The 25,996-nt window shown below is 40.2% G+C and overlaps 2 protein-coding genes and 12 non-coding genes across 15 annotated transcripts; 1 reads left to right on the plus strand and 13 right to left on the minus strand.

Moving 5' to 3' along the window:
- Positions 1-251: 251 nt before the first annotated feature.
- TRNAC-GCA lies at positions 252-323 on the minus strand. Its single transcript has one exon. It is a non-coding gene; the product is annotated as a tRNA-Cys (tRNA).
- A 442-nt stretch (positions 324-765) lies between these two features.
- Positions 766-837, minus strand: TRNAC-GCA. The gene has a single exon. It is a non-coding gene; the product is annotated as a tRNA-Cys (tRNA).
- Positions 838-1,318: 481 nt separating this feature from the next.
- Positions 1,319-1,390, minus strand: TRNAC-GCA. Its single transcript has one exon. It is a non-coding gene; the product is annotated as a tRNA-Cys (tRNA).
- A 902-nt stretch (positions 1,391-2,292) lies between these two features.
- On the minus strand, positions 2,293-2,364 carry TRNAC-GCA. The gene has a single exon. It is a non-coding gene; the product is annotated as a tRNA-Cys (tRNA).
- A 182-nt stretch (positions 2,365-2,546) lies between these two features.
- TRNAC-GCA lies at positions 2,547-2,618 on the minus strand. Its single transcript has one exon. It is a non-coding gene; the product is annotated as a tRNA-Cys (tRNA).
- Positions 2,619-2,734: 116 nt separating this feature from the next.
- TRNAC-GCA lies at positions 2,735-2,806 on the minus strand. Its single transcript has one exon. It is a non-coding gene; the product is annotated as a tRNA-Cys (tRNA).
- Positions 2,807-2,922: 116 nt separating this feature from the next.
- Positions 2,923-2,994, minus strand: TRNAY-GUA. The gene has a single exon. It is a non-coding gene; the product is annotated as a tRNA-Tyr (tRNA).
- Positions 2,995-3,110: 116 nt separating this feature from the next.
- TRNAC-GCA lies at positions 3,111-3,182 on the minus strand. The gene has a single exon. It is a non-coding gene; the product is annotated as a tRNA-Cys (tRNA).
- A 116-nt stretch (positions 3,183-3,298) lies between these two features.
- On the minus strand, positions 3,299-3,370 carry TRNAC-GCA. The gene has a single exon. It is a non-coding gene; the product is annotated as a tRNA-Cys (tRNA).
- Positions 3,371-3,486: 116 nt separating this feature from the next.
- On the minus strand, positions 3,487-3,558 carry TRNAC-GCA. Its single transcript has one exon. It is a non-coding gene; the product is annotated as a tRNA-Cys (tRNA).
- A 116-nt stretch (positions 3,559-3,674) lies between these two features.
- Positions 3,675-3,746, minus strand: TRNAC-GCA. The gene has a single exon. It is a non-coding gene; the product is annotated as a tRNA-Cys (tRNA).
- A 418-nt stretch (positions 3,747-4,164) lies between these two features.
- Positions 4,165-4,236, minus strand: TRNAC-GCA. Its single transcript has one exon. It is a non-coding gene; the product is annotated as a tRNA-Cys (tRNA).
- A 2,454-nt stretch (positions 4,237-6,690) lies between these two features.
- Positions 6,691-11,877, minus strand: LOC111462122 (Golgi apparatus membrane protein-like protein ECHIDNA). Of its 2 annotated transcripts, XM_023105821.1 has the most exons (6): positions 11,703-11,877; positions 11,161-11,217; positions 10,864-11,067; positions 10,688-10,747; positions 9,742-9,868; positions 6,691-7,008 (listed from the first exon to the last, which is right to left on the minus strand). In XM_023105821.1, exons 1-6 carry the CDS (start codon positions 11,715-11,717, stop codon positions 6,923-6,925), a joined length of 549 nt encoding a protein of 182 aa, XP_022961589.1. In that variant the 5' UTR covers positions 11,718-11,877; the 3' UTR covers positions 6,691-6,922. The 2 variants fall into 2 exon arrangements, with proteins under 2 accessions (XP_022961589.1, XP_022961588.1); XM_023105820.1 differs by lacking the exon at positions 11,703-11,877 and having other exon boundaries at positions 11,161-11,247.
- A 2,327-nt stretch (positions 11,878-14,204) lies between these two features.
- Positions 14,205-21,980, plus strand: LOC111462045 (chloroplast stem-loop binding protein of 41 kDa b, chloroplastic). Its single transcript, XM_023105708.1, has 10 exons — positions 14,205-14,403; positions 15,662-15,796; positions 15,882-15,968; positions 17,501-17,591; positions 17,666-17,720; positions 19,702-19,762; positions 19,847-20,068; positions 21,280-21,396; positions 21,473-21,562; positions 21,647-21,980. Exons 1-10 carry the CDS (start codon positions 14,290-14,292, stop codon positions 21,824-21,826), a joined length of 1,152 nt encoding a protein of 383 aa, XP_022961476.1. The 5' UTR covers positions 14,205-14,289; the 3' UTR covers positions 21,827-21,980.
- Positions 21,981-25,996: the final 4,016 nt, after the last annotated feature.

Below are 25,996 nucleotides of genomic sequence, written 5' to 3' on the forward strand. Positions count from 1 at the left end.
GGGTGATTTCAAACTTAATGGGCACTCGAAAAGTGACCGGAGTGACCTCTTGATCTGCAGTCAAATGCTCTTCCACTGAGCTATGAACCCATTTTTTAGGTGATCTCAAAATTAGTGAGCACTTGGAAAGTGACCGAAGTGACCTCTTGATCTATGATGAAAGGGCCCAACCGGGTCCCATTTTTTAGGTGATCTCAAACTTAGTGAGCACTCGGAAAGTGACCGAAGTGACCTCTTGATCTATGAGTGAAAGGGCCCAACCGGGTTCGAACCGGTGACCTCTTGATCTGCAGTCAAATGCTCTACCACTGAACTATGAACCCATTTTAGGTGATCTCAAACTTAGTGAGCACTCGGAAAGTGACCGAAACAAAGTGATCACATATCATTCCATGCAAACGAAATAAAGAATAGCGTTCATGACAAAAATGAGTAAAAGGGCCCAACCAAGTTCAAATCGATGACCTCTTGATCTACAGTCAAATACTCTACCACTGAGCTATGGACCCATTTTGGGTGATTTCAAACTTAATGGGCACTCGAAAAGTGACCGGAGTGACCTCTTGATCTGCAGTCAAATGCTCTTCCACTGAGCTATGAACCCATTTTTTAGGTGATCTCAAAATTAGTGAGCACTTGGAAAGTGACCGAAGTGACCTCTTGATCTATGATGAAAGGGCCCAACCGGGTCCCATTTTTTAGGTGATCTCAAACTTAGTGAGCACTCGGAAAGTGACCGAAGTGACCTCTTGATCTATGAGTGAAAGGGCCCAACCGGGTTCGAACCGGTGACCTCTTGATCTGCAGTCAAATGCTCTACCACTGAACTATGAACCCATTTTAGGTGATCTCAAACTTAGTGAGCACTCGGAAAGTGACCGAAACAAAGTGATCACATATCATTCCATGCAAACGAAATAAAGAATAGCGTTCATGACAAAAATGAGTAAAAGGGCCCAACCAAGTTAAACCAGTGATCTCTTGATCTACAGTCAAATACTCTACCACTGAGCTATGGACCCATTTTGGGTGATTTCAAACTTAGTGGGCACTCAAAAAGTGACCAAAATAAAGTGGTCACATTTCATTCCATGCAAACGAAATAAAGAATAACATTCATGACAAGAATGAGAGGTGTCCAACCGGGTTCGAACTGGTGGCCTCTGGATTTGCAGTCAAATGCTCTACCATTGAGCTATGACCCATTTTAGGTAATCTCAAACTTAGTGAGCACTCGAAAAGTGACCGAAATAAGGTGATCACATTTCATTCCATGCAAACGAAATAAAGAATAGTGTTCATGACAAAAATGAGTGAAAGGGCCCAACCGGGTTTGAACCAGTGACCTCTTGATCTGCAGTCAAATGCTCTACCACTGAGCTATGGACCCATTTTGTGTGATCCCAAACATCATGAGGCCTCGGAAAGTGACCGAAATAAAGTGACCCATTTTAGGTGATCTCAAACTTAGTGAGCACTCCGAAAGTGACCTAAATAAAGTTATCACATTTCATTCCATGCAAACCAAATAAAGAATAGCGTTCACGACAAAAAGGAAAAGATATTTCAGTTTGAACCAATGACCTCTTGACCTGTAGTTAAATCCTCTACCACTGAGCTATGGACCCATTTTGGTTAATCTCAAACTTAGTGAGCTAGAAAGTGATAACATGGACTCATTTGGGATAAACTTAGTGAGTGAAAGGGCCCAACCGAGTTTAAACTAGTGACCTCTTGATCCGTAGTCAAATGCTCTACTACGTAGTTATGGACCCATTTTGAGTAATCTCAAACTTAGTGAGCCCTCGAAAATGACCAAAATAAACTGTTCTCAAACTTAGTGAGGTCCGTAAGAGACCAAAATAAACTGTGACCCTATCTTCTATCTTTTTTCGAAGTCCAAAAGCCTCCTTGAGGCCCTACATGAATTTATGAAACATTGATGATGAATATATGATCTTATGTCCTTCCATTCAAACGATATAAAGAAACAAATGTTCACGGTAGAAATGAAAGGAAAAAAAATATAATGAAAGAGCGAGTTCAAACGGGTAAACTCTTGATCAGCAATCAAATGCTTAAACTCTTGAACGGACAAAAATGAAAGGAAAAGAAATATAATGAAAGAGCCCAATCGAGTTCAAACGGGTGAACTCTTGATCTGCAATCAAATGCTTAAAGTATTGCGACCCAATCTTTTAAAGGAGTCCAAAACGATATGTGATCACATTTCATGCAAACGAAATAGAATAGTGTTCATGACAAAAATTAAATAAAATAGAAATGAGTGAAAGGGCCCAACCGGGTTCGAACCGGTGACCTCTTGATCTGCAGTCAAATGCTCTACCACTGAGCTATGGACCCATTTTAGGTGATAAACCGGTGACCTCTTGATCTGCAGTCAAATGCTCTACCACTGAGCTATGGACCCATTTTAGGTGATAATAAACTTAGTGAGCACTCGGAAATTGATCACATTTCATTCCACGCAAACGAAATAAAGAATAGCGTTCATGACAAAAATTAAATAAAATAGAAATGGTGAAAGGGCCCAACCGGGTTCGAACCGGTGACCTCTTGATCTGCAGTCAAATGCTCTACCACTGAGCTATGGACCCATTTTGGGTGATAACAAACTTAGTGAGCACTCGGAAATTGATCACATTTCATTCCACGCAAACGAAATAAAGAATAGCGTTCATGACAAAAATTAAAGAAAATAGAAATGAGTGAAAGGGCCCAACCGGGTTCGAACCGGTGACCTCTTGATCTGCAGTCAAATGCTCTACCACTGAGCTATAGACCCATTTTGGATGATAACAAACTTAGTGAGCACTCGGAAATTGATCACATTTCATTCCACGCAAACGAAATAAAGAATAGCGTTCATGACAAAAATTAAGGAAAATAGAAATGAGTGAAAGGGCCCAACCGAGTTCGAACCGGTGACCTCTTGATCTACAGTCAAATGCTCTACCACTGAGCTATGGACCCATTTTGGGTGATAACAAACTTAGTGAGCACTCGGAAATTGATCACATTTCATTCCACGCAAACGAAATAAAGAATAGCGTTCATGACAAAAATTAAAGAAAATAGAAATGAGTGAAAGGGCCCAACCGGGTTCGAACCGGTGACCTCTTGATCTGCAGTCAAATGCTCTACCACTGAGCTATGGACCCATTTTGGGTGATAACAAACTTAGTGAGCACTCGGAAATTGATCACATTTCATTCCACGCAAACGAAATAAAGAATAGCGTTCATGACAAAAATTAAAGAAAATAGAAATGAGTGAAAGGGCCCAACCGGGTTCGAACCGGTGACCTCTTGATCTGCAGTCAAATGCCCTACCACTGAGCTATGGACCCATTTTGGGTGATAACAAACTTAGTGAGCACTCGGAAATTGATCACATTTCATTCCACGCAAACGAAATAAAGAATAGCGTTCATGACAAAAATTAAAGAAAATAGAAATGAGTGAAAGGGCCCAACCGGGTTCGAACCGGTGACCTCTTGATCTGCAGTCAAATGCTCTACCACTGAGCTATGGACCCATTTTGGGTGATAACAAACTTAGTGAGCACTCGGAAATTGATCACATTTCATTCCACGCAAACGAAATAAAGAATAGCGTTCATGACAAAAATTAAATAAAATAGAAATGAGTGAAAGGGCCCAACCGGGTTTGAACCGGTGACCTCTTGATCTGCAGTCAAATGCTCTACCACTGAGCTATGGACCCATTTTAGGTGATCTCAAACTTAGTGAACACTCGGAAAGTGACCGAAACAAAGTGATCACATATCATTCCATGCAAACGAAATAAAGAATAGTGTTCCTGACAAAAATTAAAGGAAGTAAAATTGAGGGCCCAACTAGTGACCTCAAATGCTGAGCTATGAACCCATTTTTAATAATCCCAAACTTAGTAAGCCCTCGGATCACATTTCATTCCATGCAAACGAAATAAAGAATAGTGTTCCTGACAAAAATTAAAGGAAGTAAAATTGAGGGCCCAACTAGTGACCTCAAATGCTGAGCTATGAACCCATTTTTAATAATCCCAAACTTAGTAAGCCCTCGGATCACATTTCATTCCACGCAAACGAAATAAAGAATAGCGTTCATGACAAAAATTAAAGAAAATAGAAATGAGTGAAAGGGCCCAACCGGGTTCGAACCGGTGACCTCTTGATCTGCAGTCAAATGCTCTACCACTGAGCTATGGACCCATTTTGTGTGATCTCAAACTTAGTGAGCCCTCGAAGAGTGAATGAAATAAACTGCGACTCAATCTTTTAAACGAGTCCAAAAGCAGTCATGAGACCTTAATGGATTTCGAAAACATTGATGAAGAATATGTGATCACATTACCTTTCATGCAAACGATATAAAGAAAAGTGTTCGTGAAAAAAAAAATGAAAGGTAAATAATGAAAGGGCCCAACCTGGTATAAATCGGTGACCTATTGATCTGCGGTCCAATGTTCTACAACTAAGCTATGGACTAATTTTGTTTGATCTCAAACTTAGTGGGCACTCGGTAAGTGACCAAAATAAACTACGACCCTATCGTTTTCAGGAGTCCAAAAGCCGTCATGAGGCCCTACATAGATTTCTGAAACATTGATGAAGAAAGTAGATATACACGACAAAAATGAAAGGAGAAGAAATGAATGAAAGAGTCCAACTGGGTTCAAACCGGTCCCCTCTTGATGAACCCGTTTTATGTGATCTTAAACTTAGCGAGCCTCTATTGAAGAAATTAGTGTCCTAAGTTTTCTAATCTTCAAACTTAAGGTGAAAAGAAATAATTTGTCAAAAGGAAAAGGATGAACATCGGGTTTCTAACTCTTAATTTTTCTATAGTCAAGAAGAGAGATAGGAATTGTCTGTAGCTCAAGCGCGATCCCGAAGTTGACTTCTCTAATTAGAGGCAATCTCGGTAGCTCCTTTGAAAACACATCATTGAACTCTCTGACCACTAGTATTGAGGATGCACTAACACAACTAGGTTCTATGGTCGGTGAAGAATGTTAGGAATCATGACTCTCCACAATGGTATGATATTGTCCACTTTGAGCACGAGCTCTCATGGCTTTGCTTTAGATTTTCACAAAAGGCCTCGTACCAATGGAGATGTATTCCTTATTTATAAACCCATGATTATTTCGGACTCTCTCCCAACAATGCTCAACAAAGAACTAAACGTGTTCTATGTCCAAGGTTTCATGTGTGCTTTGCAATATAGCCTATGTCTAGAGTTTTAATGCACCATTCGTGATAGTCTGAGTTCTAATACCCGAGTCCATGCATGCATCTCCTGCTATCCCATAAGGATACCTATGCTCAAGGTTTCATGCATCCTTTGTGACATAGTCTAGTCCATGACATCCTACAAAGTAAGGTATAAGAAACATGGACAACACACCCCACCTTGGTGAGTGACAAAAACACGTGATCTATTAGGAGATCTTAAATGTAACGACCCCGATAGGCAGATATTGTCCTTTTTGGGCTTCCTCTCAAGGCTTTAAAATGCGTCTGCTAGGGGAAGGTTTCCACACCCTTATAAATGGTGGTTTGTTCTCCTCCCCAACCAATGTGGGACATCGCAATCCACCCCCCTTTGGGCCCAGCGTCCTCGCTGACACTCTTTCCTTCCTCCAATCGATGTGGGACCGCCAATGTGGGACATCGCAATCCACCCCCTTTGGGCCTTTGGGCCCAGCGTCCTCACTGACACTCTTTCCTTCCTCCAATCGATGTGGGACCGCCAATGTGGGACATCGCAATCCACCCCCTTTGGGCCCAGTGTCCTGACAGTCTTTCCTTCCTCCAATCGATGTGGGACCGCCCCCAAATCCACCCCCTTTGGGGCCAGCGTCTTATAAATGGTGGTTTGTTCTTCTCCCCAACCAATGTGGAACATCACAATCCACCCACTTTGGGCCCAGCATCCTCGCTAACACTCTTTCCTTCCTCCAATCGATGTGGGACTGCCCCCAAATCCACCCCCATTGGGGCCCAGTGTCCTTGACACATCGCCTCGTGTCTACCCCTTTCAGGGAATAGCCCTTTCAGGGAGCGAGAAGGCTGGCACATCGTCCGATATCTGACTCTGATACCATTTGTAACGACCCAGATCCATCGCTAGCAGATATTGTCCTCTTTGGGCTTTCCCTTTCGGGTTTTTCCTCAAGGCTTAAAACGCGTTTGCTAAGGGAAGGTTTCCACACCCTTATAAATAGTGGTTTGTTCTCCTCCCCAACCGATGTGGGACATCACAATCCACCCCTTAGGGCCCAGCGTCCTCGTTGACACTCTTTCCTTCCTCCAATCGATGTGGGACTGCCCCCAAATCCACCCCCTTTGGGGCCCAGTGTCCTTGACACATCGCCTCATGTCTACCCCTTTCAGAGAACAGCGAGAAAGCTGGCACATCGTCCGATATCTGGCTCTGATACCATTTGTAACAATCCAAATTCACCGCTAGCAAATATTGTCCTCTTTGGGCTTTCCCTTTCGAACTTTCCCTCAAGGCTTTAAAACGCATCGGCTAGGAGCAGGTTTCCACACCCTTATAAAGGGTGGTTTGTTCTCCTCCCTAACCAACGTGGGACATCTATGAAGCAAGTTTGAATACAGTGCTACCCAACTGTCTGAATGTCATGGCAGGCACCCACAATATAGCAAAATTAATGTTTTTTCTACTATTCATTTCATTGGATCATCACAATACAAAACATTGGTAAAAGGGAGACATACAAAGTTATTCAATATTTTTCTTTGTATAACCAAAAAAGAAAGTTCAATCCAGTAATGCCTAAAACAATGCATATTTACATGCCCTGAGAGCTGCTGCTCAACACATCTCTTGCGCTTCCGTCTGCTTTCATTCACATATGGTATGGACGCCTCATACACTAAAGGCTGATTGTAATGTAGAAGAGAACTGAGAAGCAATGGTCTGCGTGGCAAATTGCTGAAACTGTTTCTTCGCATCTGAAAGTTATTAGCAACACCATCAGCCCAAATGCCAATAATTTCATCAATGCCTAAATCAGTCTTAGGAGAAGAGTGTAAAGAAGAAAAAAGAGGGCCGGGTAAGAATTACAAAAATTTGAGTCAACCCACGACTGAGTGGCAATATCTAACTGTAACGACCCTAGGTTGCTACTAACCTAAAGTCGTTACCATCATTATAACCTATGCTCTTATGCAGAATTAAACATTTGAAACTTCATCCTAAAACATTGTCATGGACTTACGTATTTGAAAACATTTTTAAAACAACATAACGAAATACTAAATGAAACAAACGAACAATAAAAGTAAAAACATCCTAACCTAATGTCTAGGAAATAAAATACCACTATCTTAAGATGGTTTTAATGATAGGTCCCTAACTCATGAGTAGCATGTGTTTGCACGGGCGGATTGTGAAATCTTACATCGGTTGGGGAGGAGAATGAAGCATTTTTTATAAGGGTGTGGAAACCGCTCCCTAGCAGACGCGTTTTAAAAACCTTGAGGGAAAGCCCGGAAAGAAAAGTCCAAAGAGGATAATATCTGCTAGCGGTGGACTTGGGCCATTACAAGCTTGATGAGTCTTAGAAGAAAGGTGGGTGCAATTTCCCCGGCAGTTATGAACTATCAGTTTGAGTGCCTAACTAGTTGGCAAATACATCAACATGTGCAGCAGTAGTACTAAAATGGCTGTAATTGGTAAGGGAAAAGTTGTTTGTTCGGATAACTTTGAGAACATGGTTCAAAATCATGGTGATGACCTATCTAAGAAGGTATCCTACGAACTTCCCAATGCCAAATATAGTCCTATTTGAAAGCTGTTTCATGTCAATGCAGAGGCACATTATTTACCAAAAGAATACATACATACGTGTGTGCACGTGTGTGCGCATGTGTGCGCGTGTGTGAATATATGTATATAATGCACGACAAGACAGGTATTTGATTTTTATATCTAAACCCCCTCCACCTATTTTAGTAGTAGGAGACTGCGGGATGCTGGACTAAAGAACGGCCCTATAATGGATGTCCTGAAAATGTTAGGTTCTAAAGAACGGCCCTATAATGGGTGTCCTGAAAATGTTAGGTTCTAAAGAATGGCCCTATAATGGATGTCCTGAAAATGTTAGGAAAAGGGTAACGACAACTGAAAAAAATTTGACTTTCATTATGCACACAAACATCAATTTCATTCGTTGCCCCAGTATAATATGTGAAAAAGGTATGAAGAAAGAGATGATCCTGAGTGGAGGTCGTTTGATATTTTTTAACTTGAAGCCGCCCTGCGAGAAGCGTTAAGATTATAAGTTACAATTAGCTAGTGACCATTATGGTATTGATGATCATGAAAGTTACAATCTTTCAATTAGGTTACCATAAGGTTTATTTCCAAAACTATAAATAGTCATTCATGTTGTTGCTTTAGTACGAAGATTTAGGATATAATGAAAGTTGCATATTATGCTTTTCTTAAGTTATGAGCTTGTTACGTTGCATTTCTTGTGTTTAAATTTGCATGTTAGAGTCATTCAAGTAGTTTTGATCAAACTATCTTGTGGAGTGATTCAAATCACGAGTTTACAAACGAGTTTTCTTTACTTATGATCTTGATCATCAAAGTAATCTGTTCCAAAACTTTCCCTTGGGTTGATTCCATATCATGTTAAGGAGTTGTTGTTCATCTTTTGGTTGGTCTTTCACTTATGTTCAAGGATGAACAATTTCTATGGCTTTTTGGGATCTAAACTATTCTAGGGGAAGTGTCTGAATTTGGAGATCTCTTGGGAAACTAATAGGATTTTACTATTTTCGTGGCTTCCTCATCAAGTTCCTTGTCTAAATTTCTTTATAATCATCCGATTTCTTGTCTTTTGATCACATACTTTTAATTCAATGAGATTTTGCCTCATGTTAAATATTTCGTTCCGTCCATGCAACTTGGTTTCTTGTAGAAAAAAATAATGGTTAAGGGGTTCATTGAAGAAGTTGATGCATTGGATACTTTAGGAATTAACCATATATATATGAGCCATTTGTATCACTATGCATGTCTATGTGTCTAAGAACTACATTACAAGTTACTAAGGTCCACAACAAGCATAAAGGTCACAAACAAAATAGAGATATCTATCTTCTCATATCCTCACATGCTCCTCGTTCCCTTTCGTGTGAATTCCACACTGGCAAATTCTCAATTTGTGGGGTCCTATCTAATTCCATTTCTCAAGCCCAGAACAAAAACCCCACCGACTCCATATCTCCTTTGAAGCAACTATCACTTGCTCCTGAACCTTCACCCACCGTTACGACATTCCTTTCTATTGCGCCTAAGATCTATATTTTTGCTAATATTTTACATCTTTCTATTTATGGTTCCTATGGATCTACATTGCAACAAATCTTCTTTTTTCTACAGTATCCTTTCCAGGGCAAAGATTTAAGCATCAAGTCCCTACTGAACTCAATATCTTCTAACAATGACTGAAATATAAAGCCAGCTAACAAAAATAACAAACAGCAGGCTGGGTTTCACAATGATATATCCCTTGAAGTTTAGAAACAATTTTCTAAAAGCTTCAAAAAAAATTCAGAAGCTTTTCGTGGAATCAGAAGCTATTACCAACAGAGAGATTACTATAATAAATCAGGCTTTGTCGTGCTTGTACGAACACTATAGGAGTTTTGTAGTTCATGGAACGCATTACTTACCTTTACGGCATTTTGTAAAGCCGATAATGTTTGCAATGCTCAAAGTCAAACAAACTCCTACGACGAGGAGATAATCAGCTTGAAACTTTATCAACGAGAATATGCCCAGCACAGTCCATGCAACTGCCTGTTACTCATAGGTTCAGAAGCATAAGCATACATGAATATTGAAGATCATTGTTTTTTATACAAGAAACAGAAAATTTCATTGATTAAATCAAATTACAAAATGAAGAAAATCCATTCTTTAGAGAAAACTATTAAGAGTATGTTACAAAACACTTTTCAGTTCTAAGGTAAGTGACTAATTTTTTTAGTTCAAGAACATTAATTACCATTTATAATTTAACCACTATATTTGCATCTTTGAATAAATGTAAATTTTAAGATCAGCTGAACCAGAAAATCAATCAATAGTAATGTAAGTTTGTATGTCTTATGTGTACTTAGTTCAACTAGTTTGGGAATCAATTTTCCAAAACACAAAATGATTTTCTAATTAACAAAATTCTTTTACAAGTTATTATCAAGAAGGAAACAGCTCAAAATATTAAATCTTTTGTATCCAACTATTTTCATCTTCTTTTTTTTCAGTGCATAATAACTAAATTCCACAGCATACTTTGAGGGAAAACAAAATTTAAAGCATAACATAAAATTGGTTTTTTCTTGAATACGTAATTTCTTTAATTTCCCCCACCCCGCCATCAACAAAAGAAAACATAAAATCAAAAGTGACTGGCCTGTCTCCAGATTTACTAAGCTTTAGACATGTACGTTAACTGCAACGAATAAATCACTATTCTCTTTCAGGTATCATACCTTCTGACATTCACTCGTATCGGTATGATAAAATTTATTTCTCGAAATCACCAACCTTGTTAGATAAAATATTGCAGACATATAATCAAATATCACAATATTTGGGATCATTATAATTTCTTACCGTGAGGTACAAGGTCCACCAGAACAGCCAGGAATCTTTTTTGTTCATCCGAGCCAATGACTAAAGAATAACCAAGGATCCATGAGCATTAGAAGTGAGAAACAGGCATTTAAAATTTTGTCCTGGTAACACAAATGAGAAGCAAATTCTGAAAATGTAAGAACTAGAACACTCACCTCTTGATCAAGGCTTTCAAATTTCCACACACTCTCACCCATATCATCTATTTCATTCCACCACCTTAAACCGACCAATATACGTCCACTCAAATTCTTCACAACCCAAAAGTCGAGAGCAGCGAGAAAAACAGTCACCACAAAAATGATAACAAAACTGCTGAAAAATAGAGAGGAAAGAATGTAAAAAGCCAATGCTCCAGCCTGAAAAAGAAGAACCACGATCACATAAATCCCAGAAAGCCCAGAGATCATTCAAGAATGAAATCCATTGACATCATAGTAACATAGCCTTACCTTAAAAAAGACATGAAAGAAACAAGTCTTCGGGTTAGCATAATTTTCTACGGGTGGCTGCAAAAGAGGCATCGTATGAGTCATACAATAGCAATTACACTGTAAAAACCTTCCAACTCAAGAGGCACAATGTAACCCCAATTTCACAAACTGATACCCAATAACGCGCTCAATCCTATGATTCAAGAACTGGAAGCATTCTAAATGCTAAACAAGTTGAAATTCAACCATTGCTAATTTGAAATTCCATCATAATCTGCCCGTCGTCAGCTCAGATCTTACATTTAATCGCGGATTTTGTTCGTTCAACAGATGTTCTGCCGTTGATCCTCCCAATCAACCGACAAAAAAAAAAAAAAAAAAAAACAACCACCATTGTAGCTCCAGACGGAAATTTTCGATTAGATCTAGCATTCAACAAGGGCAAGGAGGCGGAAATGCCTTAACCAGAAGATTAACAACATTTATAAGCATGTAAAGATGATAATTAAAGAAATTAAAGATGAGGAAGATCTAAAAAAGTTGAAACTAGCGAATTTTACCTGGTTCGGATCCATGATCGGGAAACTGGGAGATTTTGCACAATTTTTTCTTGCTGGTATGGGTTGAATTTGCGTTTGGGGATGCAGAAATGAGGAGTAAACGCCGCTCCCTCCGTCGCTACGCGCTCGCCGAGGAAAATTGAAGCAGCACGGAAACGAAGAAAAAAACTCACGTCTTCATTTAATTTAAGTTTTTTTACTTTTTTTAAATTTCTTAATCAATTTAAAATTAATTCGAACAATATTTCCTTGAAATTATTGTGCCTAAAATTATTATTATTATTATTAAAATATCAATAATAATAATAATAATAATATTTATTTTATTTTATTTTATTGATTTTTAATTTTTTCAAATTTATCGTTGAGGATTTAAATAAGTATGGTCATTTTTATTTTCTATTTTAATATTTTTAAACTTAAAATTTAAAATAAAAAATAGAAAATAAAAATTACCCTACTTAATTTAAATCTGAACTATAGATGAGAGGATTGGTTCACCAAACTCCGACCCAACGTCGATCAGGAGCAAAAGTGGAGTCTTGGTTAGAGCAGCTGTCCTGTTCTATTATCATACATAATTGGGAGAAGCTCGGCCCCTTATTTAGGGCTAACGCGCCAATTATCTATTATTTAGTGAAGCAAGCAACCTTTCGCTCGTGACACTCACTTTTTTTGTTTGGGTGGAGGCGAGCAGAATCAAATTCAATCAAAGAGCTACTACATAAACGTATTTACCTCGTGTTTGAAGGTGAAGGAAAGAACAAATTCGAGACCGGGACTTGTTCTCTCGTGGGTCTCTTACAAGATCAATTCAGATTGGCTCTAGTTCGTTTAGAAAATTTTATTCCCGAAAAAGGCTTGGATCCCCTATTTCTTTTTCTGGAGTGCCCCATGGTTCATCGAGTGCCATCCGTGAAGAGAAATGTCATCAACTAGGGCGCTATTGGCCATTAACCACTCGTTTGTCAGCCACTCGGGCTCTACGTTTCAAGTTCGTTATCCTACACCAAAAATCACAATTCACGAGGAAGTGAAAATCCCTTTAGGATCTACTCCAGCATTTAGAAATTGGTTAATCGGTAAAGATACGTGTACTTGGTGTCCTGTCTAAGGTACCCTGAGCTAACAAGACTTCGAATGGTCTCGAAAAGTCTCATATCTCAAATTTATAAATCATTGGCAGATATTGTCGTCTTTGAGTTTTCTCTTGAGGGGACTCAAGGCTTTAAAACACGTCTACTATAGAAAGGTTTCCACACCCTTTATATAAAGAGTGTTTTGTTCTCCTCTCCAACCAATGTGAGACTCTCACAATCCACCTCCCTTCGAGGCCAGCGTCCTTACTCGGTTTCCATACCCTTTATATGAAGGGTGTTTTGTTATCCTCCCTAACCAATGTGGGACTCTCACAATCCACCCCCTTTGGGACCCAGCGTCTTTAGTGGTTTTCCACACACCCTTTATATGAAGGGTGTTTTGTTCTCCTCCCCCACCAATGTGGGACTCTCACAATCCACCCCTTTCGGGCCCAACGTCCTTACTAGCACACCGCCTCGTGTCTACTCCTTTGGGGAACAACCTTCTCGTTGGCACATAATCCTGTGTCTGGCTCTGATACCATTTGTAACAAATCAAGCCCACCGCTAGCAAATATTGTCCTCTTTGGGTTTTCCCTTTCGGGTTTCCCCTCAAGGCTAGAAAGTTTTCCACAACTATACAAAGGGTGTTTTGTTCTCCTCCCCATCCAATGTGGGACTCTCACAATCCACCCCCTTCGGGGCCAGCGTCCTTACTGGGTTTCCACACCCTTTTATATGAAGGGTGTTTTGTTATCCTCCCCACCAATGTGGAACTCTCACAATCCACCCCTTCAGCCCAGCATCCTTACTGCTTCCACAACCTTTATATAAATGATGTTCTGTTCTCCTCCCCAACCAATGTGGGACTCTCACAATCCACCTCCTTCAGGGCCCAACGTCCTTACTGGGTTTCCACGACCTTTATATAAAGAGTGTTCTGTTCTCCTCCCCCACCAAAGTGGGACTCTCACAATCCACCCCTTCGGGCCCAGCGTCTTACTGGCACACCGCCTCGTGTCTACCCCTTTAAGGAACTGCCTCCTCACTGGCACATAGTCTGGCTCTGATACTTTTTGTAACAACTCAAACCCATCACTGGCAGATATTGTCCTCTTTGGACTTTCTCTTCTGAGATTCCCCTCAACCTTCTAAAACGCTTCTGATAGGGAAAGATTTTCGCACCCTTATAAACCGTGTTTCGTTCTCCTCCCCAGTGCTCAACGTATACCTAATATTAGAAAGAAAGGGAGTCATGGGCTCATAGCTCGGTGGGTAAGGGTAACCAAGCTTGGTCTCTATGTGGTGCTGATGACTTGATGAGTGGTACCGGGCAGGGCAATGGGTTGAAGTTGAATGAGAGGTGGAGGCAAATCATAGTCTTATCCTCAAAACATCGGAACGAAATTCAGCCAGAGAAACAGAAGCCATGCCTTCACAAGAACATCCCTTCAAATCCATTACCCTTTTAATCCCACCACCAAACAGCAAGAACACAGGGTTTCCAAATGGGTATCATGGCAAACCCAATGGCTGCTCACCACCAAAAATCGCCTTCATTCTCTGTTCTTCCTTCTTCACTTTCCGACTTCCATGGCGCCAGACTCCACGCCCAAGTTCAGGTCCCTTTCTCCTACTCTTTCCTTGTTCATTTTTCTAATCTGGGTATCATGTTTTACTGTTGAATTTTGATTCAAACTGGAAATCCTTGATGGGTTTTGTTGTTATGGCATCAAAATCACTGGATATTGATTTGGTTGTCCCTATAAATGGATATTGATTCGGATTTCGAAAGGAAAAGACTCGTTTCTCATTCGAGATAGGGGTAGGGGGAGTTATTGTGAAGCCGTCAAAGGCAGGCAAATAGCTTCTACCGAGTTCCCCAGCCCTTAGATTAGTAGCTCAACTCTTTCGATTGGCGTGATGCTGCTAGATGCTTCTGATCAATATCAGAGCCAGACACTAGGCGATGTACTAGTGAGGAGACGGTTCTCCGAATGGGGTAGCATGAGATAGTGTGCCAGGCCTGGAAGGGGGTGGATTTGGTGGGGGTCTCACATCGATTGGAGAAAGGAACGAGTGCCAGCGAGAACGCTGGGCCCTGAAGGAGGTGGATTGTAAGATCCCACATCGGTTGGGGAGGAAAACGAAACACACTTTGTAAGGGTGTGGAAACCTCTCCTTAGCAAACGCGTTTTAAAAACCTTGAGGGGAATCTTGAAAGGAAAAGCCCATAGAGGACAATATCTACTAGGCGAAAACAACCAATAGCTTCTACCGAGTTCCCCAAACCCTTAGATTAGTAGCTCAACTCTTTCGATTGGCGTGACACTACTAGATGCTTCTGATCAGTATCAGAGCCAGACACTGCGCGATGTGCCAGTGAGGAGACTGTTCTCCGAAGGGGGTTGCATGAGGTGGTGTGCCAGTAAGGACGCTGGCCCCAAAGGGGTGGATTTGGTGGGGGTCCCACATCGATTGGAGAAAGGAACGAGTGGGCCCTGAAGGAGGGTGGATTGTAAGATCCCACATCGGTTGGGGAGGAGAACAAAACACCCTTTATAAGGGTGTGGAAACCTCTCCCTAGCAGACGCGTTTTAAAACCCTTGAGGGGAAGCCCGAAAGGGAAAGCCCAGAGAGGACAATATCTACTAGTGGTGAGCTTGAACCGTTAGAGTCAGGAATAGGAGAATCGAATCTAGTTCGAGTTTTTTATTATGTACCTGTGTCTTTTGTTGGATATGAAGCCCGTAGTGAAAGACGGTAATTCGAGTGTGCATTGTTGTGCGATCTTAACATCTTTTTGCTCTGAAACCGAGTTAAACTAGCTTAAGTCGTTGATTTATATGTATTCTCAATTGGGTTTGGTCTGGATTGCAGTATAAGAGGAAGGTTATGCAGCCAAAAGGGGCATTACATGTTACAGCAAGCGCCAAGAAGAACATCCTTGTAATGGGTGGCACCAGATTCATTGGTATATTCTTGTCTAGACTTCTTGTCAAAGAGGGCCATCAGGTTAAGCCATTCTCCTTCTTCTTGCTTTGCTTGCTAGCTACAGATTCTCATTAGAAAGATTCATAGAGCTTGTTAATTATGGCAGGTGACTTTGTTTACAAGAGGAAAAGCGCCCGTTACGCAACAATTGCCCGGCGAGTCGGATGCAGATTATGCTGATTTTAAATCCAAGGTCTTTTAAGTTTTCATTTATGTGATATCCCACGTTGGTTGGGGAGGAGAACGAAACACCCTTTGTAAAGGTGTGGAAACCTCTCTCTAGCAGATGCGTTTTAAAAACCTTGAGGGGAGTAATGTGCTAGCGAGGAGGCTGTTCCCCGAAAGGGGGAGACACGAGGCGGGGTGCCAGTAAGGATGCTGGGCCTCGAAGGGGGGTGGATTTGGTGGGGGTCCCATATCGATTGAAAAAAGGAATGAGTGTCAACGAGGACGCTGGGCCCTGAAGGGGGGAGGGGGTGGATTGTGATATCCCATATTGGTTGGGGAGGAGAACGAAACACCCTTTATAAGGGTGTGGAAACCTCTCCCTAGCATATGCGTTTTAAAAACCTTGAGGGGAGTAATGTGCCAGTAAGGATGCTGGTCCCGAAGGGAGGTAGATTTGGTGGGGGTTCTACATCAATTGGAAAAAGGAATGAGTGTCAATGAGGACGCTGGGCCCTGAAAGAGGTGGATTGTGATATCCCACATTGGTTGGGGAGGAGAACGAAAGACCCTTTATAAGGGTGTGGAAACCTCTCCCTAGACGCGTTTTAAAAATCTTGAGGGGAAGCTCGAAAGGGAAAACTCAAAGAGGACAATATCTGCTAGGTGGGCCTGGGCCATTACAAATGGTATCAGAGCCAGAGCAATGTGTCAGCGAGGAGGCTGTTCTCTGAAGGAGGTAGACATGAGACGATGTGCCAGTAAGGACGTTGGCCCGGAAGGGAGGTGTATTTAGTGGGGTCCTACATCGATTGGAAAAAGGAACGAGTGTCAGTGAGGACGTTGGGCCCTGAAGAGGGGTGGATTGTGATATCCCATATTGATTGGGGAGGAGAACGAAACTCCCTTTATAAGGGTGTGGAAACCTCTCTCTAGACACATTTTAAAAATCTTGAGGGGAAACCCGAAAGAGGAAGCCCAAAGAGGACAATAAAAAATCTTGAGGGGAAACCCGAAAGAGGAAGCCCAAAGAGGACAATATCTGCTAGCGGTGGGCCTGAGCCGTTACAAATAGTATTAGAGCCAGACACTAGACAAAGTGCCAGTGAGGATGCTCTTCCTCGAAGGGGGTAGACACGAGGCGGTGTGCCAGTAACGACACTGGCCCCAAAGGGGGTGGGTTTGATGGGGGTCCCACATCGATTGGAAAAGGAACAAGTGCCAGCAAGGAGGAGAACGAAATACCCTTTGTAAGGGTGTGGAAACTTCTCCTTAGACGTGTTTTAAAAGCCTTGAGGGGAAGCCCGAAAGGGAAAGCCCAAAGAGGGGGTAGATTGTGATATCCCGCATTGGTTGGGGAGAAGAACGAAACACCCTTTATAAGGGTATGAAAACCTCTCCCTAGACGCGTTTTAAAAACCTTGAGGGGAAGCCCGAGAGGGAAAGTCCAAAGAGGACAATATCTGCTAGCAGTGGCCCTGAGTCGTTACAATTTAAGCCTTATAATTCGGTAGCTCAAGAAATGTGGCTTAACGATTTTATTTGATTCATATGTTCCAGGTTCTACATTTGAAGGGAGACAGAAAAGACTTTGATTTCGTGAAATCAAGCCTCTCGGCTGCAGGGTTCGATGTCGTTTACGACATAAATGGTGTGCATGATTTTGGATTGATCTCTTTTGGTTTGAAGTTCTTCACCCTGATACTCGCTGCTGCTTGATTTCAGGGCGAGAAGCAGTTGAAGTTGAACCAATTTTAGATGCATTGCCTAAGCTAGAGCAGTAAGATTCCCTAAATGATATCCACTTTCTTTTATATGTTAGTTGCTGATATTGTTACTTTTATATGCTTCGAGGTCGTATGTTCGAATCATGGTGATCGTCTGGTTGAAATATTAAATGTTCTTTTAAGTTTCCCGAACTCATTGTTATATTGTTCGGTAGCTGTCCCATGACATTAGTACAGTACATAAGTGTGAGGTCCCGTATCGGTTGGAGAGGAGAACGAAGCATTCCTTATAAGGGTGTGGAAATCTCTCCCTAGGAGATGTGTTTTAAAACCGTGAGGCTGACAGTGATACGTAACGGGCCGAAACGGACAATTACTGCTAGTTATGGGCTTAAGCTGTTACAAATGGTATCAGAACTAGACACTGGCAGTGTGCCAGCGAGGACGCTGGGCCCTCAAGGGGGGTGGATTGTGAGATCCCACATCGGTTGGAGAGGGGAACGATGCATTCCTTATAAGGGTGTGAAAACCTCTTCCAAGCAAATGTGTTTTTAAATTGTGAGGCTGACAACGATACGTAATGGGTCGAAGCGGACAATATCTACTCGTAGTGGGCTTGGGTTGTTACAAATGGTATTAGAACCATACACCGGGCAGTGTGCCAGCGAGGACGCTAGGCCCCCAAACAGGGTGGATTGTGAGATCCCACATTGGTTGGAGCGGGGAACGAAACATTCCTTATAAGAGTGTGGAAACCTCTATCTAGAAGACCCGTTTTAAAACCGTGAGGCTGACGGTGCTACATAACAGGTCGAAGCAGACAATATCTGCTAGCGGTGGGCTTTGAATGTTATAAATGGTATCAGAGCCAGACACTGGATAGTGTGCTAGCAAGGAAGCGGGTCCCCAAGGGGGGTGGATTGTGAGATCCCACCTCAGTTGGAGAGGGGAACGAAGCATTCCTTATAAGGGTGTGGAAATCTCTCCCTAGCAGACGCGTTTTAAAACTGTGTGACTGACAGTGATACATAACGGGCCAAAGGTGACAATATCTGCTAGCGGTGGCCTTGGGCTATTACAAATGATATCAGAGCAGACACCGAGCAGTGTGCCAGTGAGGACGTTGGGCCCTCAAAGTGGGTGAATTGTGAGATCCCACATCGGTTAGAGAGGGAAACAAAGCATTCCTTGTAAGGGTGTGGAAACCTCTCCCTAGCAGATGCATTTTAAAACCGTGAATCTGACGGTGATACGTAACGGTCAAAGCGGACAATATCTGCTAGTGGTAGGCTTGGGCTGTTACAATTGTATCAGAGCTAAACACCGGGCAGTGTGCCAACGAGGACGCTAACTCTTTAAGGGGTAGATTGTGAGATCTCACATCGATTGGAGAGTGGAACAAAACATTCCTTATAAGGGTGTGGAAACCTCTCCTTAGCAGACTCTTTTTAAAACCATGAGGCTAACGGTGATACGTAACAAGTTGAAGCGAACAATATCTGCTAGTGGTGGGCTTGGGCTATTACAAATAGTATTAGAGCCAGACACCGAGCAGTGTGCTAGCGAGGATGCTGAGCCCCCAAGTGAGATAGATTGTGAGATCCAACACGGTTGGAGAGGGGAACAAAGCATTCTTTGTAAGGGTGTGGAAACCTCTCCCTAGAAGACGTGTTTTAAAACCGTGAGGCTGACGGTGATACATAATGGGCCAAAGCGGACAATATCTGTTAGCGGTGAGCTTGAGTTATTACAAATGGTATCAGGGCCAAACACCGGGCAGTGTGCCAGCAAGGACGCTGGGCCTCCAAAGGAGGTGGATTGTGAGATCCCACATCGGTTAGAAAGGAGAACGAAGCATTCCTTATCAGGGTGTGAAAACCTCTCCCTAGCAAACGTGTTTTAAAACCGTGAGGCTGACGGTGATTCGTAACGGGCCGAAGTGGACGATATCTCGACTGTTATAATAAGCTAGTCCAAACATTAGGGTTCATAACAAAACATAGCATGGAATGTGATGTATCTAATTATTCTCAGGTTTATATACTGTTCTTCAGCTGGTGTTTACCTCAAATCTGATCTCCTACCTCACTTTGAGGTACCTTTCAGTTTACTTTCTTTGTCAAATACCAAATAAATGGTTCACTCAAAGCTTGACCTCGACTTTGCTTTCATATCATAGGTAGACGCAGTCGATCCAAAGAGTCGACACAAGGGAAAGCTCGAGACCGAGAGCTTACTGGCATCGAAGGACGTTAACTGGACATCTATAAGACCAGTCTACATCTATGGACCATTGAACTACAACCCTGTGGAGGAATGGTTCTTCCACCGGTTGAAAGCCGGTCGCCCCATTCCGATACCCAACTCGGGCATTCAAATTACCCAACTTGGTCACGTCAAGGTTTGTGCTACTATGTACTAGTTATGTAACATGAACAAATCGTTAAGTCTGTTGTAACTGTGAGATCCCACATCAGTGGGAGAGAGGAACGGAACATTCATTATTAGGGTGTGAAAACCTGTGGAGAACGAAACACCCTTTATAAGAGTGTGACAACCTTTCCCTAGAAGACGCGTTTTAAAGCCTTGAGGGGAAGCCCGTGAGGGAAAGCCCAAAGAGGACAATATATGCTAGCGGTGGGCTTGGGCTTGGGCTGTTACAGAACTTCTCCATAGTAGACACGTTGTAACGGCCCAGATCCACCGCTAGCAGATATTGTTCTTTTTGGGCTTTCCCTTTCGGGCTTCCCCTCAAGGCTTTAAAACCTAGCGGTGGGCTTAGGCTTGGGTTTGGGTTTGGGTTTGGGCTTGGGCTTGGGCTGTTACAAAACTTCTCCATAGTAGACACGTTGTAACGGCCCATATTCTTCTCTTTGGGCTTTCCCTTTCGGGCTTCCCCATAAGGCTTTAAAACCTAGCGGTGGGCTTGGGCTGTTACAAAACTTCTCTATAGTAGACACGTTGTAATGGCCCAGATTCACCATTAGCAGATATTGTTCTCTCTGAGTTTTCTCTCTCAGGCTTCCTCTCAAGGCTTTAAAACGCGTCTGCTAGGGGAAGGTTTCTACACCCTTACAAAGGGTGTTTCGTTCTCTTCCCCAACCAATATGGGACTCTCACAATCCACCCCACTTCGGGGACTAGCATCCTCGCTGACACTCTTTCCTTTCTCCAATCGATGTGGGACCCCGCCAAATCCACCCCCTTTGGGCCCAGCGTCCTTATTGGCACACTGTCTCGTGTCCACCCCCTTTGGGGAACAACCTCCTCACTGGCAGTCCGGTGTCTAGCTCTGATACCATTTGTAACAACCCAGATCCACCGCTAACAGATATTGCCCTCTTTGGGTTTTTCCTTTCGGGCTTCCCCTCAAGGCTTTAAAACGCGTTTGCTAGGAAAAGGTGTCCACACCCTTATAAATGGTGGTTTGTTCTCCTCCCCAACCAATGTGAGATATCACACGTTTTAAAAACCTTGCCCAAAGAGGACAATATCTGCTAATGGTAGACTTGGGCTGTTAAAATAACGGTCCTAGAAAGCATTCACGGCCATAGTGTGAATTGTTTAGGAATCGAAATCGAGTAAATGATTGAACGTTTTTTACGACCGCAGGATTTGGCAACAGCTTTTGTTCAAGTTCTTGGTAATGAAAAGGCAAGCCAGCAAGTATTCAATATCTCTGGTGAAAAATATGTGACATTTGATGGGTTAGCCAAAGCTTGTGCAAAGGTACTTTCTTGGAGACATAATCAGCACACCATGGTATTCATTGTAGAGCTAACATCTAAACTGGCTCACTTCGCAGGCTGGAGGCTTTCCCGAGCCCGAGATCGTCCACTATAACCCGAAGGAGTTCGACTTCGGAAAAAAGAAGCCATTCCCTTTCCGTGATCAGGTAATCTCGTCGATGTAATGATAAGTTCGATGATTCTGATGGCTCGAAATAGCACTGTTCGTATTGATATATAATGTAATGCAGCATTTCTTTGCGTCGGTTGAGAAAGCGAAGAGCGTGCTCGGGTGGAAGCCCGAGTTCGATTTGGTCGAAGGACTTACCGACTCCTACAACTTGGACTTTGGCCGAGGCACTTTCAGGAAAGAGGCTGATTTCTCAACGGATGACATAATCCTTGGCAAGAGCCTCGTTCTTCAAGCTTGAGGCGTCGTTCTCTTTTGTTTTTTACCCGATCTAAACGGGTTTATCGACAGATCTCGGGTCGAGATATCGATTTAAATTTGCATGTATGTAGAGATTTGTTTGAGTTTTTGCTCTAGTTTCATCAAGTGGCAAGCAATTTGTTCATATTTTTCTAGCTTTAGGGCATATCGAGCTCAATGTTGGATAATATTGTCGAGCACGCCGATGTCGTAAAATTTTTTAAAAGTGACAAACAAACCTTAAAAGTTGGTAAATTTTAAGTTTTTTAAAATTAAAATTATTATCAAACACGAGAAAAATACTCGTAAAGAAGAAATATTATGGTTGGTTGGTTTGCTTAAAATTTTATATTGAAATTAATGTATTGATTTCTTTTTAGATATTGACCTCAAACGAAATTTTGATAAGATGTGCATACGGTAGGGGGTGTACATTCAACCCGAACTAACCCAACCCGAACTATAAGGGTTGGGTTGGGTTGGATTAGTATTTCGGGTAGAGTTGAGTTCATTTTTCTGAACCCGAATTGAATCGGTTCGGTTTATTTTCATTATATTCAATTAAAATATTTTTATATATTTTTTATTTTTGTTAGATACAATACTTTTAAACTAATCATTTTTATTGTTATATTTTTGTTATGTTACCAATTCTCAAGAAATGTCGGTAGTTAGTTGTTTTTAGTTTTATGACAATGTTGAATTATATTTGTATGTTACAATTTTCGTTGTTTTTTATTGAATTTGTTTTTTTTTTTAATAATTATAGATTGATTTGTGTTTGTATGTGAACTTTTAATATATTTTATCTGAGATGGTATCCGAATAATTATAAATTGTGGATAAATAAAACAAAAAAAAATTGAGAACACAACCCGGACCCAACTCGAAAATAGAGGATTGGGTTGGGTTACCAATCCAACCAACCCAAATTTTTAGGTTGGATCAAAAAAATTCTTCAACCCAACCCAACCCGGACCATGTACACCCCTAGTATACGGGTTGGGTTGAGTTGGTTAGATGAAATCTTTTGGACTAATCCAAAACCTTGGGTTGGTCGAATTGGTAACTCGAACAACCCAAATAGAGTTTCATAGCCCACCCAAGCCAACCCAACCCTTCTATTCTTGAGTTGACTTAGGTTGGTTTGTCGGGATTTTTTTAATTATTTTTTTACCCTACATGTTTCATTAATAACTAAAATTTCATAAAATTCAAATATCGGACATTCACAAGTCACAACACATCGCTAATATTGATTGTAAAGTCAAATATCATTAATATTCATAATAATCTGAAAAGTAAGATAGATAATGTTGTAACTCTATTTCGAGTTAGTCGAGTTGACCAGACAAAAAAAAGTCAACTAGCAAACCAACCCGAACAAAAAAAAAATCTAACTCAATCCAACCTTTATGATTTGAGTTGGGTAATTCAGATTGGCTGAGTTTCGGGTCATATAAACACCTGATAATCACTACCGACTAGATAGACAAATTTTTTTTTAAAAAAAAAAAAATCATATTTTTAAAAAGAAGAAAAAGTGGAGTAATGGAGAGGAGACAAATGGCAAAATACAGTTGGGGGTTAGGTAAGTTAGGTACCTTCGAAGAAGTGGGAAGAAGGAAATTATTCTATTTTCCTCCGAAAAGAAAACATATTAAAATCCAACAACCTTATCCATAACGAAACTTTGGTCGGTTTGAATCCAAATTCCCAACCAAAAACGAATTTAAAATTTTGCTTTTTTAATGAAATAAAAAAAAGTTAAAGTATTTGGTTAATTTAATGCAAAATAATATAAATTCTTTTTTTTCTCACCGACATAATTATATTATTCAATCGCTAATTTAAAATCAATTTTTGTCGGGAAAAATAAAAAAATTTAAATAATGAATTAAAAATTCATTTCGACAAAACGTTCTAAGATGTTTCATACGTCATTTAATTAAAAATATTTTAAAATGTCGCATCATTATTTTTTTAATTCAATTTTAAATAAGAGATGGACACGTGACAGAGAAGATGGTTGGAGTTAGTAAAAGTCTATGATGTTTTGTTGTAGCAAATAGACAGTTCATGTCTCCACTGATCACGAGATAGATGGAGATTTCGGATGATCTGTAAATGATAATTTTTATCGTGTTTTCGTTGGTCTCTGATCTATACGTAATTGAAAATAAAATAAAAATTTTAAATATGGAAAATAATCAAATGATGACGTCATCATTTACCCCTATTTTAATCAAATGGGTTACTTTTAATAGGAATTTAACTCTTTATGGTAAGAATTAGAATCATATATTGTTCTTTTACTTTATTAAAATAAATAAATAAAGACATTATTCTATGTCACATCTCTTTTTCTTTTAAGGAAATTCCAAATAATAATAATAATAATAATCTTTATCTCGGGTCGAGTTAGGTTACAAATTTAATCTTTTTGGTTTGGAAAAAAACTCTAGTGGGTCTGGGCCGATGGGTTTAGAATGTTTATCAGTTTTCATATTTGATTGTCGGTTTTCAAGCCCTAGCTCTTTATTACTATCTAAATTGATTAAGTCGAGATCCGCTCGAATCCATTTGATATTAAACTCATTTTTTATCCCATTAACTAAATGCAAAGACCATCTTAATAACACGTACTGAATCTACCGGTGATTTTAGTGGTCGAGTGTAATGACTCAAGTTCACTGTTATGAGATATTATTCTCTTTGGATTTTCCCTTTCGCACTTCTCGATACCAGTTGTCACAATCGCACTCTTGATGACAACGGACTTGCGATTGTGCGGCACTCACTTTCCAACGACAAGTGAGCTAAGCCAATTCGTTCTTACGTTGCCTACGGCCAAGCAACGTATGCTCGAGCCTCTGACCTCGGTTTAAGAAGAAGGTTTTAAAAAACGAGGGCAGAGAGAGATTTTTGAATGAGACGTTATATAAGAAAGCAAGAGAGTAACAATAATAACTTACCGTATATAACCTTTGGTACGGAGAAGTTAACAATCTCTGCTGAAAAAAAATAATAATAATATATATATATATTTTTTTTTTTGAAGGACCACTTTTGTTGTCCTTAATTTGAGGCGGCAATTTTATTATTCTTGTTCCTAATTAAAGGGACATAAAATATTTGATTTTATTTTTTTAATATTTATTTATTTTTTAAAGAATTATTTTTTATTTCAGTTAAAAAAAAACCATAAAGATTTAATAATTATGTTTTTATTTTTTTTTCTTTTCAAAAAAAGATATAATTAGATAAAAATAAAATAAAATAAAATGATATTTTATTAATTAATATTTAATAAAAGATATTAATTAATAAACAAATATTTAATAATATTAGTCGTAAATGACATAATCGGATATGTTAAGGTCTAACGTTAAACTTCTCAATATGATATTAAAAAAAAAAACATTATTTTGGAGTATTTAATAAAAAAAAATAATTTGGAGTGATGTAGGTAAGTAAAGAGGTGTCTAGGGTTTTGGCACGTGGGAGATTTATAAATGGGTTAAATAGGAGTGTTCTTGAGAGGTGTCAACAAACGAACGAGATGAGGCGATATCGGATGCATTTGCCTTCCTTCTTATCCTCATCTTACTCTTACTACACGACAATTATTTCTCGTTCCGATATTCGACAATATCAGCACGATCGATCTATCAATTTTTTACAGTTGAATGTAAAAAAAAATTACTGAATGTTTGTTCAACCGTTGTTATCATCACGTATGAAATAAATAATATTTTAGTACTATTAGGTAAGAACTACGAAACTTTTATATTTGTGTCTATTTAGCTTTTATATTTGGGTTTACCATGTTTTTAAAAATTACGAAAATACCCTTATATGAGGTTTACCATGTTTTTTTAAAATTACGAAAATACCCTTATATGAGGTTTACCATGTCTCTAATGCATTATTTCTTCCTTCTCATCCTCATCTTTAACTCTTACTACACGACAATTATTTCTCGTCCCGATATTTGACGACATTGACATGATCGACTACCAGTTTTTTACTGTTGAATGTGGAAAAAGAATCTCAATTTACACTGAGATCGACAGATTACTGAATGTACGTTCAACCCACGTAAGAAATAAAAAATATTTTAGTATTATTAGGTAAGAATTACGAAACTTTCAAATCTATATCTATTTAG

This window comes from Cucurbita moschata, unplaced genomic scaffold, assembly GCF_002738365.1.
Source record: "Cucurbita moschata cultivar Rifu unplaced genomic scaffold, Cmos_1.0 Cmo_Scf00026, whole genome shotgun sequence".
NCBI lineage: Eukaryota > Viridiplantae > Streptophyta > Magnoliopsida > Cucurbitales > Cucurbitaceae > Cucurbita > Cucurbita moschata.

Excerpts from the sequence above, each read along its gene's own strand:
- LOC111462122 (XM_023105820.1), bottom strand. The coding sequence starts at position 11,244 with ATGACTCATACGATGCCTCTTTTGCAGCCACCCGTAGAAAATTATGCT. Across the intron at positions 11,068-11,160 it reads TCTTTCATGTCTTTTTTAAG|GCTGGAGCATTGGCTTTTTA; the intron begins GTAAGGCTATGT and ends CTTCTTTTTCAG. Across the intron at positions 7,009-9,741 it reads CTTTACAAAATGCCGTAAAG|ATGCGAAGAAACAGTTTCAG; the intron begins GTAAGTAATGCG and ends AATAACTTTCAG.
- LOC111462045 (XM_023105708.1), top strand. The coding sequence starts at position 14,290 with ATGGGTATCATGGCAAACCCAATGGCTGCTCACCACCAAAAATCGCCT. Across the intron at positions 15,797-15,881 it reads TTGTCAAAGAGGGCCATCAG|GTGACTTTGTTTACAAGAGG; the intron begins GTTAAGCCATTC and ends TAATTATGGCAG. Across the intron at positions 21,563-21,646 it reads CATTCCCTTTCCGTGATCAG|CATTTCTTTGCGTCGGTTGA; the intron begins GTAATCTCGTCG and ends AATGTAATGCAG.